We start from the raw sequence: 18,265 nt of genomic DNA, 5'->3' as shown, positions 1-18,265 counted from the left end.
TCGTAAAGTCGTGCTACTCTTTTCTTTTACACACCTCGTCACAAAACTTTTGTATACAGCATGATCCATCTGACATACACATCTACACATTTTGTTGTTGTTGTTGTTGTTGTTGTTGTTGTTGCGTGGATTCCATGTTCTACAAGTGTGTTATGATGTCGCAAGGGTTAAATGGACATCAACTATACCTACATGCAGACCTCCTTGGCAAATGCTTTTGACGTGATTCAGAGCTCCTTGATTTACGCACGGTTCTGCGCGATGGGAAAAAATCCAGTTAAAATGCCGCAATATATATTGTTTTAAGTCTTTGCCTCAGAATATACGAAGCATTCCTGGTGGGGTCTGGTCGTCGTGTACATAAAAGTTCCCTGGCAGCTTGTCTCTGCAGTGTCTTTTCTGTGGCATTTGCAGGCAGGAGGCAGCGCCACAACATGACGCACGTGGAGATCTGGCTAGGCGAGGGCGAGAAGACCATCGGAGCGCGATGGAACAACGGGAAGGTGCAGGTCTTCGACAGCTACAAGTTCTCTCCCAAGAGCTTCACCAACGAACAGTACTACTTTCGTTCTATAGACACCTGGCTCAGGGGCATCTGCAAAAGGTGCACATATTCTCGGTTTTGCTTTGTTTTGTTTATTTATTATCTGAGAACTCTTCCCGAGTATCATTGCCTACTGGCATTGTATCTGTTGGTCATTGTCTCTGTCTCCCTGTCTATCAATCTACCTGTCTGTATCTGTTTTATACCTACATGTGAAATTTATATGATGTGTGATAATCAGGAATACAAAACACAGTAAACGCTTACATTAATCATCAGTTCTAGCGTTTAGCCGTTGGATGTCTGAAGCACGAGAGATTGAATTGAATGGATAAAACAACAGGTTAGAAAGATGGAAGGTAGGGTCAGTTATGGGGCAATCTTTATAATCGACCTTGAGTGTACTGTTTGATTGAGGGAGAGGGCAGCAGAGCGATGAGGATAAGATGGAGTAAGTCTGAGTGATGACACATTTCATTAATAACACGGCCACTGCTTTTAAAAAAAACCACTTGACGAACTGAACTTAGGAACAACTGTAGTTTTTTTTTTTTAACCTACTGAAGAGCTAATAATTGTTTCAAAGGAAAAAAAAACTTCTGCAGGAAAGTTTTTGACCCATTTTAGCCTTTCAGTTTCTTATCAGAATAATTTTTTTTAAGTACAGTATCTGTATAAAACCAACAGTATTTGTATAAAACCAACTTTATTAATACTGGCAATGTTGTATTTACCACTCTGTGTGTGTGTGTGTTGTCGATCACTGTGTCTGTTTGCTTGGACGTGTATGCCTGCGCTCTTGTAGCTTCTGCGGGCAACACAAATGGGGCCGCAGCTCATACACCCTCGGCAAGAAGTCCATTTTCTTCACGGAGCAGAACTTACCTCTGCAGGCCGAGAAAGCTGGTGACGATGATGACGACGACAGTGATGACGAAAGCCAGAGCACGAAACAGGACACGGCGACAGCAGCGACACAAGCAGCGGCGAGGGACAACCGGGACGACGAAAAGAGTGTGAGCAGCAACAGCACGAAATCCGACTCCCCCGAGTTTTGCGACAAGGAAGATGACGACACTCAGCAACAGGCGAACAGCGAGAAGAAACGAAAGAAGAAGAGAAGGAGAAAGTGCCGAAAGGTGTCCAAGAAAGTAGTCCTGCCCCGCGCCACCAAGAAGGCGTTGCTGGTCTTGGAAGAGCACATTGACAACATATTAGCCAAGAGAGAGGTCTCTGGCAGTGCCTCGTCGCCATCTCAGCCCCCGCTGAAGGCCACGCCCAGGACTCGCTCGGTTTCCGTGCGGCGCCCCGTGACCTCTGTCCAAGAAGACGCCGGCACGGCTTGGGCAAGCCAGTCCTCGAGGGTTGGCAAATCTTCGTCAAAAATCGAGATCAGACCCAGAGTTTGGTAGGCAAAAGTATTATTGTTTTATTATTTTTATAGAGGTACCGAAAGAATTTTTTTTTAAGATACTATGCGGTTATTAGAGGTGGGGAAAGTGTGTGTGAGAGAGAAAGAGAGCTAGAAAGAGAGTCAGCCATAATAGAAATTGTCTACTTTCTTTGTCTCTTTATTGGCTTTAGGTTCCCGTTGGTAGGTAGCAGTAATTCTCAACAGGCACAGTACATTCCATCCAAGATGCCTCAGAGAGAGAGCGGCCCTCTGACAGTAGGAAAGACAGTGCCTGTGGATCCAATAGAACTAGAACAAAGCTTCTGGTTACCAGTCGGTCGCGTGAATCCCATGGATCGAGGAGCTATAACAGACCGGATGACCGTTGCAGGGGGAATGCTGGCGGTCATCGGAAGTGGCCGGGCTCACAGCCTCAAGAAGAACAGGTCTTGCAGTGATCTGGTTACCGTAGACTGCCAGCCTAGGAAAATCAAGGAAGACGGGAGTCAGGCCTCGCTGCCGGAAACTCTGAAAGACATCTGCTCGCCCCGTCTAACTTTCCGTCCAGAGTTGTCCAGTCCGGAGCGAGACGACAGCTGGGTCGAGACGCCGTCTACTGCAGCAGGATACAGCTCCGACGAAGAAGACAGCGAAGACAATGACAGAACGTCCTTGGCGTGCAACAGCGACTGCTGCGCTTCCTCTTCGGAGAACCTTGATCTCGACCTCGATGACATCTGGGACGGAAACGATGAAGATGAAGATAAGGATTCCCCGAGGTGGCCATCGGATGAGACATATGGAGCCCTGGCCTGTAGACCTCGCTGGCGGCCGTTAGAATCTCTCTCCGACTCTGAGCAGTCCTTCCAAATCAGCTCCAGAAGCTGGGTGACCCAGGCTGAGTCCAGGTCACTCATGGACGACGACGACAACAGTTTGCCTGGGTGCAACGAGAAGACAGCGATTGGAGACGATCTCCACAACTTCTTCCTGCAGGCAGTAGGGAAAGACCAGCAGCTGCCACTGAGAGGAGCAGCGCCAGTCTGCACCATCGCCACCGATGAGCCTCAAGATGGTGACTGCAAGACGACAGGAGGAGCCGATGGACAAAGTGCTTCCGGGGCCAGCGGAGGTGACGTCACAATTTTCAGGCCTTTTTTTAATTTTTAGTTCTGACAAAAAATAGAACGTGAAGGTATTGGTGGTCATGTTACCTTGGTGGACGAGGTTAACTTATTAAATCGAGGCTAATCTTTGTTTTGTAAGAGTGGTACCGTCTAGGATCTCCTCTCCTTTGTTGGATATCCTGGCTCAAGAGCTAACAGGTACCCAGTTGAGTCAGCGTAAAAAAAATACACTGCCCCACACGGGTATCGAACCGATTTTCTAACCACTCGGCTATCTGCTTCCGTCTTTACGGTTTATAGTACTTAGTAATAATTATTGTCTTTTTTTAAAAAAAAGAAAAGTATAAGCTGAGCTGGGGGCGACGGAGACCTCCATTCTTGTTATGGTTCCATGTGTAAGGGGCACGTATTAATTTGACTCATATTGTCAAGTGTTCGACTGACAAATTCTTATATGACTGTAAACACTTGACAACCAAAGTCTCTAATTTAACAATATATGTCAGGTTAAGAAACCTTAAAGCGCAGCTCTCTGCACATGTTCCTCGTGCTCGTGGCGTAGGCGTCACAACAGTCTTCAAGGCTATCGAGGTGTTTACCTGCCTTTCGGAATGCAGGAAGTGATTGTTGTGTAGGTATGCATTGCTTGTATTTTTTTTTTTTTTTTTTTTTAATTTCAACGTAGTGCTTTGATGGGAGACGATTCAGAGGTGGAGAAAAAGGTGAGTGGAGTTTTGAGAGAGAAAACGTTAGAAGGGGAGGCTGAAGAGAGAAACGATGAGACAGATTGTAGTATCGCTTGTTTTGTATTGATGACAATGCTGAAAAATGGTAAAGGTAGTCTGCCAGCTTTCGGTTGATGAGAAAAGATTTCAGGTACTCTTTCAACAGCTGGATCAACAGGGGGAAATACTCTGCGCCACACGGGTGTCGAACCGCATATTTTGCGCTCTTTAGCCCTGGCAGGCCGCTACTTTCACCACGAAAGGCTTTTCACTTCCTTGTCGAGGAGAAAGAAAAAGAGAAGAAATAGGACACGAAGACTAAGAGTAAATGGAATTGTGGATCGAGTAGCTAATCTTTTTTCTTTCATTGTCCATGATGTGCGTGATTACGAAGGGAAAAAAAGACTGTTTAGATCAGTTTGAAATGTCTGGAGCTCAGTGAAATAGAAATATCATGGAAAGGCACGAACGGTCCATTCACCCCACCCCACCCCCGACCTCGCGGCGAGACCCCACAAATCCTGTATTTCTTGATATTAGTCTGGCGGCCTGACAGACCGTACTTTACTCCTGGCTATCGACTTATTTGCGTTTCGATATTGAGTCCACCATCTGTCTTTTTAAGAGTCTGCGCACGTTAAATCCTAACGTGTGCCATCTATCACCAGTGGATATTTTTTGGTATATCTCTTAGTGAAATCGTTCGCCAACTTTCTCTTTCTCTCTCTCTCTGTGCACGCTTTCACTTTCGTAATCATGTATATTGGTTTATGCCTGCACAAGAAGAATTATGTTTTTGTGTGTGGGTGCGTGTTTTATCTTCATGTACGGAGCATATCTTCTTGAGGTAACCAGACATGAATGCATCAACGTGCAGTCGACTGCTGTATGTAGGTTGTCAACAAGATGGTCGATCACACGATGTAAGCAGCACAATCAATGGACTGCGGCTCGTGTTTGCTTTCCAAACGATCCAGGTTGTGTACAACAGTGGCAACCGCTCCCATAAATAACAGTGATGTGTTTAGTAGTTACTACCAGAATAGAAAACATATTTTGAAAAGAAAAGCATTAAGGAGACGGATCTTATTTCATTGGAGATTTCTAAAGCTGTCTGTTTGGAAAGGTGTCCGGATGTATACTTACATCACTTGGGACTGAGAGGCACATGTAAACAGAAACCTGTATTGTAAATTGGGTTTTGGTATTGGGTTTGTGCTGCTAGATGTAGATGTGTTGTTGACAGTGTCAGTGCAGTTCTCATTATGAATGAATTGTTTGTTTATATACCTTAATGCTAAAGGTATATCTCTTTATAATTTTGGTCTAAATATTAGGAAAAAACACATTATTTTTATCATTTTTTAAAGTTTTTTTTTAAATGGTAGCAGTTATACATACATTGTTCTATGTGTTAAATGTTAAGCGATTTCCCTTATCAGTGAAAGAGCTCGAAGTCTTAGTCTCTTAAAGGACAACACGAGCGCTCAACGAACATTTTATGACGAAAAGGCACGAGAAATAATGTTGGTTTTTTTTTTCACATCTGGATTTGTCGAGAAAACAGGAAGTGACGAATGGGTAGTATTTCTAAACATATCGTCGTCAGTATAAGCCGAATTCGAAGATGAAAGATGCAACCCTCGGTAAAAGAAAATAGACCAGGACACAGTGTGTTGTTGCTAAATGTTCTCTTCGACATTCAGATAGAGTTTGTACTTACTTAGGAAATCCTACAAATGCCAGCGGATTAACTTTGATCAGGGATTTGTATGTACAGATCTTTGCTTTGTACAAACGTTCCGTTTGAACTTTGTCCTCACACAGTACTGAAGAATTTTCTTAAAGCATTTCAAAATCGATTGTTATCCAGTCACTTATAGAGTACAGGCAAGTCTTGGACTTTCAATAAAAGGTAGAGATCATCTTACAGCAGTGCCAACTATACAAAAGCACGAGCTGTTAAAAACAACTACGATTGCAAGTAAAAAGCTTAAAGATCAAGCACCAGACATTCAACATCGACGGTTTCTACACCGGTGTGGTCTACAAGTAACATCGTGACACAGTCATAAACACATCAGTCGTATCCTTATCCACCACAATGTTAAAAACAACAGACAGTTTGAGGGCATCATTAATGTCTGTGCTCGAAACAGCTAAAAAAATAATTGAGGGTGACAAACGTATGAGGAGCTTAAAAGGATTGTAAAGGCACAGTAAAACTACTTAGAATCTCGTAAAGAATAGGTTCAGTTTGAATCTCGTTTATTTTCGTGTCTGTCCATGTGGAAAAAGTTGAATGTTTTATAGGATGTTGTGTTTAATAAGAGAAATTACACGGGGCTCTTTCGTCTCTTTCGCCTCTGATGAGGTCAGCTCGATCCCAGTCTCACTGTTACGAATGCTACTACGCAACAGAACTCTCCAGTATGAGACAGAACTTTCTTCTGCTTTCCTAGTGAGAATACCGATGTTTGAAGACATATCTTGAGAATTAAGCAGAATTATGTATTCATATATTGGGGATTATTATTTAAAAATGAAAATCCGATCATGAAGAAAATAAATGTTGCGCTCATGTTGTCCTTTAAGCAACGTGCTGATGCTCTACTTACAGAACTTGTCTCTTGTCACCAGTCAACTTATCAGACGCTGACGCAATGCTTCAAATTAAAACTGAACATTTGTGTGCCGAGGGATTTCTACCTCATAATTAAATAAGCTTGTGTTTTTAAAAAATGGAATCTGCATCCCCGACTGATTTATTTGACTGTCATTTCATCTTACAATATTTTAAAACTAAAAAGTTAGGATAATGTTAGTTGTCCTTATAACAATCCATATCTTTCAATATTTCTGTAATGCCCGTTCATCTGATCTGGCAGGGGGCCATAAAAGAAAAATCATTTTCCGAAATCGAAAAAAGTGTAGAAAGGTTACTGAAGCTGGCTGCGTGATGTTCGTGATGTGATTTCTGATTACTTAGCCAAGTATGTTCGGAATTTTCCGAGCTTAAAGTTACTAATCTCGTGCTCTGTCAGCACAACTGCTTTTTATATTTGTTTATTGAAATTGATTTATGGATGGACGATATAGCAGCTGGACCTCGTGGCTGTAAGCCAGCTGAATGAACAGATCTTCTCAGCATACTGCTCATCTACTCGCGTGTGTTTGTGTATTTGCGTACCTGCGCGCTCCAGTCCTTGTGTGTAGGTCTTATCAGCAAAGCACCGAAACTCACAGCACCTTTTGATCACAGAATGGTGAACTAAGGGTGGTCTTTTTTTGTGTGCTGGTCGCGAATTTCAATACAAGCGTTCAGCTGTTTGAACGGCTTATCAGGCGCAAGATTTGGCAGTCAGTCAGGTCGGACTAGAACATTCAAACCGCTCGAATTCGCAACCAGAAGGGCGCACACGGGCGCGGAGTGGGGTCGCGGGTAGCACCGGCTGTTCGCACATTGAGATGATTCTCGCCAAGACCTTCTTCACAAGCCATGGCTACCGTCGAGAAGCCTAGCTAGTGTCTTGAATTTTTTTTTTTTTTGATGAGAAGTTACCTGACCCCTTTGATCGGCGCTCGGCTACCATGACGGCAGCGGAAAGGCGACGCTCCTGCTCACAGCTGGCTCGCCCTTGGAACTTTGACCCCGCGGCAGAAGACGATGTAGGTTAGTATGCATGCATTCGTGACACTGCAGTGACTGCACCACCAAATTTCCTTAGTTGGAGGGGAGGGGAGATTGGATATAAATAGCTGAATACAATCCGAATTCTTTCAAATAAAGTGGCATCGCACAAAGACGATCGCAGTAAGGAGCAATTCCTAAGCTGCAGAAGCATTCTACACATTCTTGCTTGACACATACGTACATGGGTAAGGTTCGCCTGTCATATATTTAATACTCTCCTGAACAAGGTGTTTCTCACCCGGAAAAGTGGAGGGCATTTTTAAAAACATATAGAAAATGGAGGAGAAAAAATTGTAGGTTGCAGTCGAGTCAAAGTTCAAATGCAAACTTTTTGCGGTATAGAAAAAAAAGTCTGAAAGACACTCTTGGTTTAAAATACATTTGAATTTGGAACTGTCGAGTTGATGGTGGTGTGATACTGCTAAACTTGCCATGTGAGAGATGTTTTATTAACACTAATAAAACTAACGCTAATATAATTAACAATTCTCCCATATATGCTGTTTTGCACTGTTTTTGTAAAGCACAGTTTGTAAGTTATACTCTAACCATGAACATATTCAGCTATATGGATCACGGCTATCAAGATGCTAAAATGAGATTCAAGAAAACAGTTTTCTTCAAGATGTAATAAAGACAACTGAAAAACAGACTCTGGAATAATGAAGTCGAGCTAGATTTTTGTTCCAGCCATCGAGTCAAAACATTTCGTTTACACATCAAGAGTCGGAAACAGCGGCAGACAACTCTAGAGAACATGGATTTCAATGTCAGGAGCTGATCAGCGCTGTCACGTAGAGCTTCAGTTAATCAAAAAATAAATGCACATATGCACGCACGGGCATTTATACTTTACGCGTGCATGCACAAAGATGTTCGGTTGGTGAGAGGATTGGTGGAGAGAGTAGAACTAGGAGGACAGAAGGATGTGTACCCACACAGACTGAAGGAGCGAGTGCCATCCTTTATTACAGCAGACTTTGTCGGCTTGCTGTTTGTAGTGACTTTGAGGCATTGTTTCCTTGTAAGTTCTCAGTTTTTTTTAAATTATTATTTATGCTTTTCTCGAGGTCGGTTTTCATGATGGAGGCTGAACTAAGACATTGCATGACTGCAGTGCGTTAGGCTGTTCGGGACTCCGGGTCGTCGGCTGAGATCTCGCGATTTCTGTCGATGATGTACCCGTGTACAGGTCGGCAAGGACTCGCCTGGCCTGAAATAGTTTAATAAAGCACAGCTTCCAACCAGGTATTGCACGGATTGGCACACAATCACACGGACACATGCAAACTCAGCCACCTCTATCCCCATCTTCACACATCGGGGCGTTCTTAGTCTCATTATCGATATATATACATATTTTTAATGTTAATTGCGACACATATTGTGTACACCAGTTATCGCCAACTGATTACCTTTATTTTTAGTTTCATTTCCTTTTCCGTTCCACTCGCTAAATAACTTTTTTTTCCAACCGTTGTCCAGAAAATAAGACAGAGTGATTGCCGGAGTTGCCGCTACCGTTTAAATTTTTTTTTTTCTTCGTCTGTTTTCCTACGACCTGGTTGTAACCTTCACACTGCTGCTGCTGGTGCTGCTGGTGCTGCTGCTACTCCTCCAGTGCGTTGCTGGGACTTCCGGTCCTCTTGTTGGACTCTGTTTCTTGGTCTCTACATTGGCGAGGCATGCAGCAGACTGTGAATGGTGGCTGGCGGGTGCTGCAGGGACGTGTCGAGTTGTTATCGAAAATAACGAGCCGTGTCCATGGGTACGCCACGACTTGTTTTCGACAACAAAGATCAACATTAGCGGTCAGCGCGTGCAAGCTGGTATTTACAGATTACCCGGCATTTTAGTAGCAAAGATTTTAGACCCTGATTTTCTTTATCCTGCTCGGCCATTACAGTAATATACACTTTCTCTGTGTGTGTGTGTGTGTGGCAGTACCCGCGTTTGTCTCCCACGCGCACTTATTCCCTAGTGTCTGCTCACACGCGTGGTTATGGGTCATTGCCTTAAATAAAAGAGTGCATGTGAGTTTGAACTTTTGATTTTTTCTGCATTTTTATTCGTTGGAAATGTCACACTGGTATTCTCTGAACAATGGACTAGTTTCTTGTGAGAGGAAAGCATATTAAGCAGTCAGACATGCAGTAAAGATACAAGTGCCAGAATGTCTGCTACTAAAAACAAATAAATAAAATATAAATAGGAAAATAAAAAGGCCAGAGATTAGCTGCCATTAATCGCATGAAACATTACCTTTCTTTTTTTTTTTCCTTCTCTCTCTCAATAAAAAGCTGACATAAAAACCCATTTATTCAGCATTCTCGCACGCTTGCTGTCTTACCTACACCTGTGAAAACAGCGGAGACCAAACAACAAATCAAGGTGACAACTAATCCTCGCTCGGAACTTCTTTGTTGCTGGTTCATCAATAGTTACATTTATTCGTCGAATGGCAAAGTTTGGAAGGTGAGACTGATCGTTTGCGGTAATGCACACAGTTGTGTCTCTCGTCTTCTGATGTTATTTTTTAGCTTGCTTTTTCTCTTACTTTTGTTCCCGATTTTTTTCAGTCGGTATTCCTGATTTTAAAAGCTACAGGTTGGAATCGTAATAGTTTGACTACGTCATGATTGTGTTTATCTAACGTGTATAAAAATGGAAGAGGTTTTTAGAAGGTGCAGTTAGAATTTGATTCCGTTGTATCGATACTGGAGAGAACTACATCAGCCAGCCCTTCTGAGATGCAGTGACGAAATACGGTGGGAATTTTTTTGCACCGGTTTTCTCTCTCTTTTTCTTCTTTTTTCCCCTCCGTTCCCTCATCATCACTGTAGCGTCTGATTTTCTCAAGCAAGTCTGCCGGTACCAGGCACGCTACGTGTGCAGTGTAATCTTTTCTAGCAGGTCTGTTGGTGTCTGGACATGCTGTGTCTTTGCGTTTAATTTTCTCAAGTAGGTATAGAGCTACCCTGAACAGTATGTGGAGTGCCAGCGGTGGGGGGGGGGGACGTGAGAGAGAGAGAGTCAACGAGAAAGAATTTGTGTGTGTTGAGGGGAGTATATTGAAGAGCTGGACACACAGTTACGAACAAACTCCCGGCTAACACTCGATGTGATGATAGTACCTGCCCTGCGGCGGTACCCTGGCTTACCTGAATGGATCAATAATTAACGGTCACTCTCATATTGACGGGCTCGGGGGCAGGGTGGCAGGGCCTGGTGACTTGCGCATGAATGCCTACCTGCATGCAAGCATGCATGTGCGTGCTGGCGCGCAAAGAGCTAAGTAGTCTCTCGGGAAGGCCACTCCAGTCCACGCGCCTTTGCCCGCGCAAAATGTTGAAACCCTCCCACCCACATATACACACCATTGCGGGGGTGTTGGGGGGAAGACTTCTGCAGAAGACTGACGGTAGATGGCGCGCTGTTCGTACTCTACCCTCCCCTCAACCTATCCCTGAACAGAGGTCGACGTGTCCTCACGTTCGTTGCACGAGCAGTCATGCGGTCCGCCTCTTCTGTCCAGTGATATAGCAGTGAACGTGGGCCCCGATCGCTCGTTACTCTGCGTCAGAATCCCCCTCCCTTCTCTGGCCAGCATGACTGCAGCTTTTGGTGGTTCTCTTTAAAATATATAGAGAAGACAGCGCCGGTGAGAAAGCTGGTTGACGCTGAGGCCATTCTAGCTCAAGTAACGGATGGCAGATGCATTACCGTGGCAGAATTTTCCTGGGAAGCGGGGATGGTGGGAAACGGACCTTAGGAAGGTCTTTAGATACAAACGAATAAAACATTGCATCGCATAGCCCGGCCATAATGTACAGCGGTGCACAATTTTCTTTATAGGGCCTTCGAGAACAGCAATATTGTTGGAGATGGGGAGGCAGATGTGAGAGGAAGGGAATGAGGAACAATCACTCCAGCAGGCATCGATGTTTTCGCAAAAGATCGAAATTCCGAGAAACTAGTTGGCGGAGCAATATCAGGAGACGAGATAAAGAACAGAAGTTTGACCAACATCGCCAACAAATTAGCCTTCTGAAAACAAACCAGGGGCGAACATTTTGCGAGTAACACGAGACTGGCCTCGTAAAGGCGTTGGGAGCGCAATGGAGTCAGAATCGAGATGGGAATCGCTATAAATGTCACTTTGTTCAGCAGGCCAAGCGTCTCATAGGTATTCTGTGCAAAGGAAGTTAGTGGACTGTTCCATCACTTTTTTAATTTAAATTGTAATGTAAATTAATAATAGTGAAAGAACATAAACTGTTGTTTCAAAAACATACAAAACAAACATGCTTGACAAACAAGCTTCCAAGAACATGCATTAGTTGCTATGAATAAGGTCAGATCCGATCTGTGGGGTAAAGGAAAGCCATGTTTAATCGATCTCGCCAGTGATCTGTGAACGATTTTTTTTTTACAGTTTTCTATACAGTAAGTAATTCCCTCGATGAATATTTGAAGTGACGCTTCCTTTATGGAGAGAATATGACAGCAAAAACCCCAATGAATAGGTTTTGTCCTGAACCACATAATAATCCACAGTAACTAGTTTGCTGATTCGATTCATGGTCTCAGTGTGGGCTTTTCTAATTCTGTCCTCCCGAATTTATGAAGGCATGGTACACGGCAACGCGGCTCAAAGAACTTGGTTGGGTGAATGCCACGTTTGTTGCCTGCCTGCTGACGCATGTCTTTGGCTCCACAGTCAAGAGCGAGAAGGTGACTGAACCACTGGCAGTAAGTTGCTCAGTCATAAAGGATTCATGTCTGTACAATGTGGTCAGTGTACTATTAATTACAGTGATTAGGCTTCAGTTATGGAAAAGCTTTAGCAGCAGACGGCTGACAGTTAAAAAGAAAACTCCACGGATGTCAGAGTAGAAGTGGAACTATCTTTTCTGTATGTCTTCAGAGGACGTCACCCCAGGTAAATGTGTTCAGCGATTCTCTACGATCCATCCCCTACTTCTCACCCTATCTCACTTATCGTTCAAGATTTGTCATTCTAATTTATTTGGATATCTTAGCATTTGACACCTTTTCTGCTGATATTTGTCACGATGTGACTCGTTGACACACAGAGAAACTTTTCTGCCGGCAACGGCCGATATATTTTTTTTAAACGATGTGTTCATTGTGTTTCATTCTCCTTTACGTGTCAGGGGAGACGCGAACCAGCACTCTAGCACTGAGCCCGAGTGTTAAGAATGTGTTTGGAAAATAGAGACAGGTGCTGGCAACAGATATGACTGCCGGTGGCCCCGTCCGATCCATTATCTTTTTTCGATTAGCGTTAGTACTTGGGGAGTTGGGGCAGATTATGTGTCAGAACTTTTTTTGCATTTGCATACGTGACATCTGCGTACGGTAGCACTGACTATTACAGGCTAGAACAGAAAAACCCATCAGAACTTTAAAAAAAATTCAATGTGAAGCAGAGAGAGAGAAAGAGAGCACGTTTATGATGTGGACAGTAAAAGATGGCGCTGCTGATGAATTTTAGAACAACGGAAATCGACCTCTTTGGTACATTCGACTTCTGTCAACCGTGTATAGTTGTGATCTGTTTCTTCAGCTCAACACGATGCCACTCACCCAATACTGATTGAACTGATTCCCCTTTGCCCTCACTCACGAACCACAGAAAGTTGAGGCTGAAAATAGCTCAATAGAGAAATGGTAGGGTGGCAGGGGGAAAGTGAGAGAGATAACAGAGCTACAAAATCAGAGCATGCAGAAGGCACATACCAATATACCTTTTCACTCAAACTGTCCGTTCGTTTTGTGCTCGTAGCTCTGGCGCAAGATCCCATCGATAAAGGCCGCTCCTGGCACTCAAAAGCTCCCTCCATTACCGACGGCATTGCTAAGGGAGGCAGGAGATATGGTGTGTTTGGTTACCTAGTCACCAGAAAATATTCACATTCCTCTGCCTGGTGACAACTCCCGGTGTTGTTGTAAACCCAACTCCTGCAGTGCCATAGAGTCAGTCCCCCACCACCATCACCACCACCAATCCTCCTCTCCTCAGTGCGTTCAGTGTCCAGGAAGTGGTCAGAGTGCGGAGCCTCTGTATCTGGCGCCAAATCGGGGTGTCTGGGTGGCTTAGCGGCTGCTATCACGGAGGATCTGTCAGGCTGTGTGCCTTTATGAGAGGGGCAGGGTGGTCGTCTTGGAGTCAAGTGTGTTCGGTGTGGTTGGAGGAGCGAGCATCGGTTGACTACCTGGAAATGACCTGGAGCGATTGAATCTTGGCAAGACTATTTTCCTTCCGTTGAAATGACAAGTAGGTACCTTTATCCACAGGGTTTCAGCTAAACAAAAGGTTGGATTTAAAATAAAATAAATAAAAACCTTTCAAAATCTTTTGTAACGGCTTAAACGCTTTGCAGACTTTTCCGTCGATGCAAGTTTTTTTTCTTTTTTCTTTTTTAAATCATCAGGAAACGGAACAGGAGTGTTTGTAGACAAAGCTGGCCGTAGCCATAGCAATTGCACTGTGTAACCTTCTGCTCATCGGGGCCGTGTAATGGGGTGTTTACAGGTGGCCATGGCTAACGAAGCGATGTCAGATCGGCGCTAGGAAAGGTTTCATGTTCTGCGGTGATGCATACTCAGGCTTTTTTTTTTAAAGTTTTATCGTCCGTTGCTGGTTTTTGTTTTTGCTGTGTAAAATACTCGATGGAAAGTCCATAATGGGGTCACGTTTCGTTGTTGATAAGCGACTGGTGTTGAAAGCCAAAGAAGGTAAATTTACTTGGGCTTATGTGATCAGAATGAGGTCAAAGGCATAAATCAAAGAGATTAGAACTGCGGCTCCACATTGTAGGCTACACAGGGACTCGGTAGTAGGCCTTGACGGACTTTGATGGTTTTTGTAAAACATTCCCACCTCCACAGCCCTTTCACATATCTGACCCCATTTGCATGCTGTGAGATGTAGACAGTACATTGCAGTAAAATTAGATTAGTGTTTTTTTTTTTTTTAATTTTCCATTTATTTTATACAATTGTACAATCCATAATTTTTTTTCTCAGTATGAACAACGTTGGTATGATATAACTTACTTCTGCTTTAACATTCTATTCGAGAGCAGCTGGATCGGCCATTAGAACGTTTTGAGTCAACTGAGTTAATAGTCCGAGTCAAGGTTTTCCAACAGCTGCAGCAGCCAGATTAAAATCGGTGTCAATAAACTACTGTTCAGTGTCAGTGTCCTAACATTGTCATCTCTTGGAAAAACATGTTATTAGAATTGCAGTCGGTAGACGCAAATTCCGCTCCACCATGCTGAGCACTGTTTTTAGACTTCCAAAAGCCCGCTGGCATTGCTTACTTCCTTGAAGTATTTTTAAATTTAGTTTTTTGCTTGGTTTTGATGTTTGTTCGGCTTATTTTTTGTTTATTTTTTTTGTTTAATTTTTATAAATTTTTTGTTGGTTTATTTTTATGTTTTGTTTAGCTGTCTTTTTTCCCTTTCTGTCTTCTTTCTTTTGCTTTTTTGTTTTTTATTTACATTTTTGTTTGTTTGGTTATTGGTTGGGTCTGCTTTGTTTGTTAAGTTGCTGGTGTTGCTGTGTATCTTTGTTATCCCGAGGTGTAGTGAATGGGCTGCACTAGGTTCTTTCCTTAGTTGTTAAAGCGGCTTCAGTCAACTGAACTACGGCAAGACCGTGAAACATTCTGATGAGTAAGATGTGTTAGTGCTTTTCAGATGCAGTGGTGCTGGGTATTTGAAGGGCAGTGATTCTATGTGTTATTTTTGTGTAGTTTTGACGAATTTGTATCATTTTTTTTTTCTAGACCTGAGTTGAATTATAGGTGACGGCGCTGGGCATCAAGCTGTCCATTACCGGTGTAATCAATGGCGATAGTGATCCATGTTATTTAATAAGGCTGCTTTTGTTTTTGTGTGCTACTTTTTTTTTTTTTTTTTTTGAGAGAGAGAGAGAGAAATTTCGAGCATGACAGTCAAAGAACATTTACCGTCTCACCTACAGATCCCCCGGACTCGGAGCAGGCAGCGGGGGACGAGGCGGGAGGAGAAGCTGGCGGCGATGGCGGTGGCAGGGGGTCCGGACGGAGGGGCGACAAAAAGACTCCGGGAGGGCGTCAGGCGAAGCTGCCACTCTGCACTCTCCCTAGTAACATGACGCCTACATTCTACATCAGTGGCGGAAATGGCACAGCTTTGTAAGTGTGAAGAATAACGCTATGTAGAAAGTTACTTGATCCCACTCACCCTCTCTCTCTTTCTCTCACTCACGGTCTATTTTTTTCTTTCATATTTACATGCACAGTCGAATTCTTTAAATGAGTATCTAAAATCAAGCTATGTAAGCGGGAAGTTAACGACTTAAAAAAACTTGATATGTATTCCGGAATGCTTAGCACATTCTTTGAATATGACTACCATGAAATATTTGCCATACATAGTAACAGTGTCAACAAAGCCTTGAAAGGGGAGACAACGTGCTGAGCAAACATGTCGCGCTATGTACACCTAAGACTACAAAATTTACAGCTGGGTGAAAGTGTCTAGAAATACATGCATAGTCAGTTGATAATAATAAAATTTGTAAAGCGCCATATGAATGCGAGCTTAGTGTACTGGACACCAAAGACTACAAACCAACAGTCAACCGTCAGTAAGAGGAAGACATGGCAAGCATAAACGAAGTTCATGGATGAAGAAGAAGACCAGAGGAGTGAGCGGAATGAAGCAAGATTTTTTTTTAAATGAGGTGGATTTTAAGGTCGGATTTGAAGACATAGTTCAAAAAAGAGAAAGGGGCAGGGAATTCCAACCAGTGGGGCCTAAGAAGGAGGAAGAGCATCGGTTGAATTGCTGATGCGTGTCGCAAAGAGGAGGGCAACACAAGCAGAAGCCTGTGGGACACCCACGAGAGTGTCATCGACCTATAAACACCGACAGCCGTAATAGTTCTATAAACACTGACATCGGTGCACCATTTGGTCTACATTCCGGATAAAGAACGAGGCAGGTACAAGTGTTTACAACGGTAGCTCGCGGGGATAGCAGCAGCCTTCACTCTCTCTCTCCAACAGTCCCAAATGTTTTTGAGGCGACGCAGAGGGTCGACTGACATTAGATAAAGGAATGACACACTCCACGACAAGGCCCCGCTGGGGAGCTAAGCCTGTATCATCTGAAAGCTTGGCAAGCCTTTGCTAAGGAAGACAGGCATGTAAGTCGTCGATAGTAGGTCATCTGCTAGTCTGTAGTCAAAACACGTCTGAGAAAAGCAGCGCAACTGACAGAATACATGCGGACGAATGACGGAAGTAGAGTAACTTTGTCTGAGCATGTCAGCCACATGATATACGAGGGCCGCAGACGTTTACGGCATACTTACAAGGTTTATTTAGATTGGAGTTTTCTTGCAGCAACAACAGCGTAATAATAATAATAACAACAAACAAGGTAAAAAGACAAGCAAGAACAAAAAGAACTAAAATTAGAAGTAGGCTAAAAAGAACAGAACGGGGTGGGGGGGGCCAACAACAACAAAACATTAAAGTCGGTCTGTGATCATGTGCTGAGATGTCATTGTTACATCACCTGGGGTAAAACTCCGACATAATGTTGCGAAGCATGTTTACTTTCTTTTCAAAAGCATTGGAACATAGACAATGCCAGGACTTTGCTGCATGGAACTACCAGGGGTTACTGCAAGGCTGCAAGCTTCAAGAGGACATTTGTTTATAACATTGAAAGAGGTTTAGCATACTTTTTGAAAAAATCTTTTCCTGTATTTCAGAATACCCATTAACGCACACAAAGCAGTTGGTAATGGAACCGTAAAGCTCTGAAACAAGTGGCTTCTCGGTACAAGGAGAGGACGAAGCCCATTTGATGGTGGTGTAGAGAGGCCCAGGCGGTACTTCAAAGGCTAAAAGGCCATGGTAGCTTTGAAAGCGCAGCGTTTTGCACACCGTGTGTCGCACCCACACGAAAGGATACCCGCCTGTTAAGCAAACACGTGCGCCAGTTGTTGCCCACGTATTCTGGGTGCTGTCTGGAGCGCCTGATATTTGCTCTTGGCTGCCCGGATCTGCCTAATGAAGCCTTGCTTCAGTCTGCCATCCAGTCGGATCTGTCAAGCAGGTCGAATGCGGCGACAAAAATGGCCTGCTCCAAGCTTTTTTTTTAAAGTTACATTAGGAAAGAAGGGACATCTGTACCCTATTTTCTAAGTAATTCATTTGAATTGAGGAAGAGAAAGAAGTATTGATGCCAGCTTCCGAAATAGAGGAGTGAATTGGTAATGGACCGGTTGGAAGGAAGAAATCGAGAGAGCTGGAGAGCGATATATATAGTAAACTGTAGAAATTATAGTACAATCCAAAAAGTTTCTTCACCCTTAACCACCTTATTGGAAACTCGACAGAGCTTAGTGTAGAAGGGAACAAATCGACTTGCAAAACGAAGTTCATTAAATAACTTTTGGGTACCGTGGACGTAGTTCTTTCTTCGGATGAGACCACAATTCTTAGTGTTAAGAAGGCTTTCAGTCCCACTCGTCCTTCTCACACCTATCATTGTAACGACTGTGATGTCCCCCTTATCACTTTTGGTCCCAGGATTGGCGATAATATTCCTCTAACTAGTTTCGAGGAAGCTGCCTTTTGTCATACAAGTTAAATTGGTCTCAGTTCACATGCAGTCCAAGTCGCCCTTACCTCACGTGCGCACTTCTGTTGTTTCGTGCGAAAAAGAAAAATGAGACAATCAAAATGCACAA

The 18,265-nt window shown here is 43.5% G+C and overlaps 1 protein-coding gene across 2 annotated transcripts in view; it reads left to right on the top strand.

The window, feature by feature from the left end:
* The window catches only part of LOC112558342, an 88,316-nt gene that overhangs the window by 44,343 nt on the left and 25,708 nt on the right, over positions 1-18,265 (top strand). For both annotated transcript variants that reach the window (XM_025228790.1, XM_025228791.1), the window contains exons 4-7: positions 415-604; positions 1,350-1,952; positions 2,129-3,069; positions 15,500-15,692. In XM_025228790.1, the coding sequence (XP_025084575.1) occupies positions 415-604; positions 1,350-1,952; positions 2,129-3,069; positions 15,500-15,692 (1,927 nt within the window). The remainder of the gene's footprint in view (positions 1-414; positions 605-1,349; positions 1,953-2,128; positions 3,070-15,499; positions 15,693-18,265) is intronic.

The sequence above is a fragment of the Pomacea canaliculata genome, linkage group LG2 (genome assembly GCF_003073045.1).
Source record: "Pomacea canaliculata isolate SZHN2017 linkage group LG2, ASM307304v1, whole genome shotgun sequence".
Taxonomy (NCBI): domain Eukaryota; kingdom Metazoa; phylum Mollusca; class Gastropoda; order Architaenioglossa; family Ampullariidae; genus Pomacea; species Pomacea canaliculata.
This window is presented reverse-complemented; position numbering and strand designations above follow the sequence as displayed.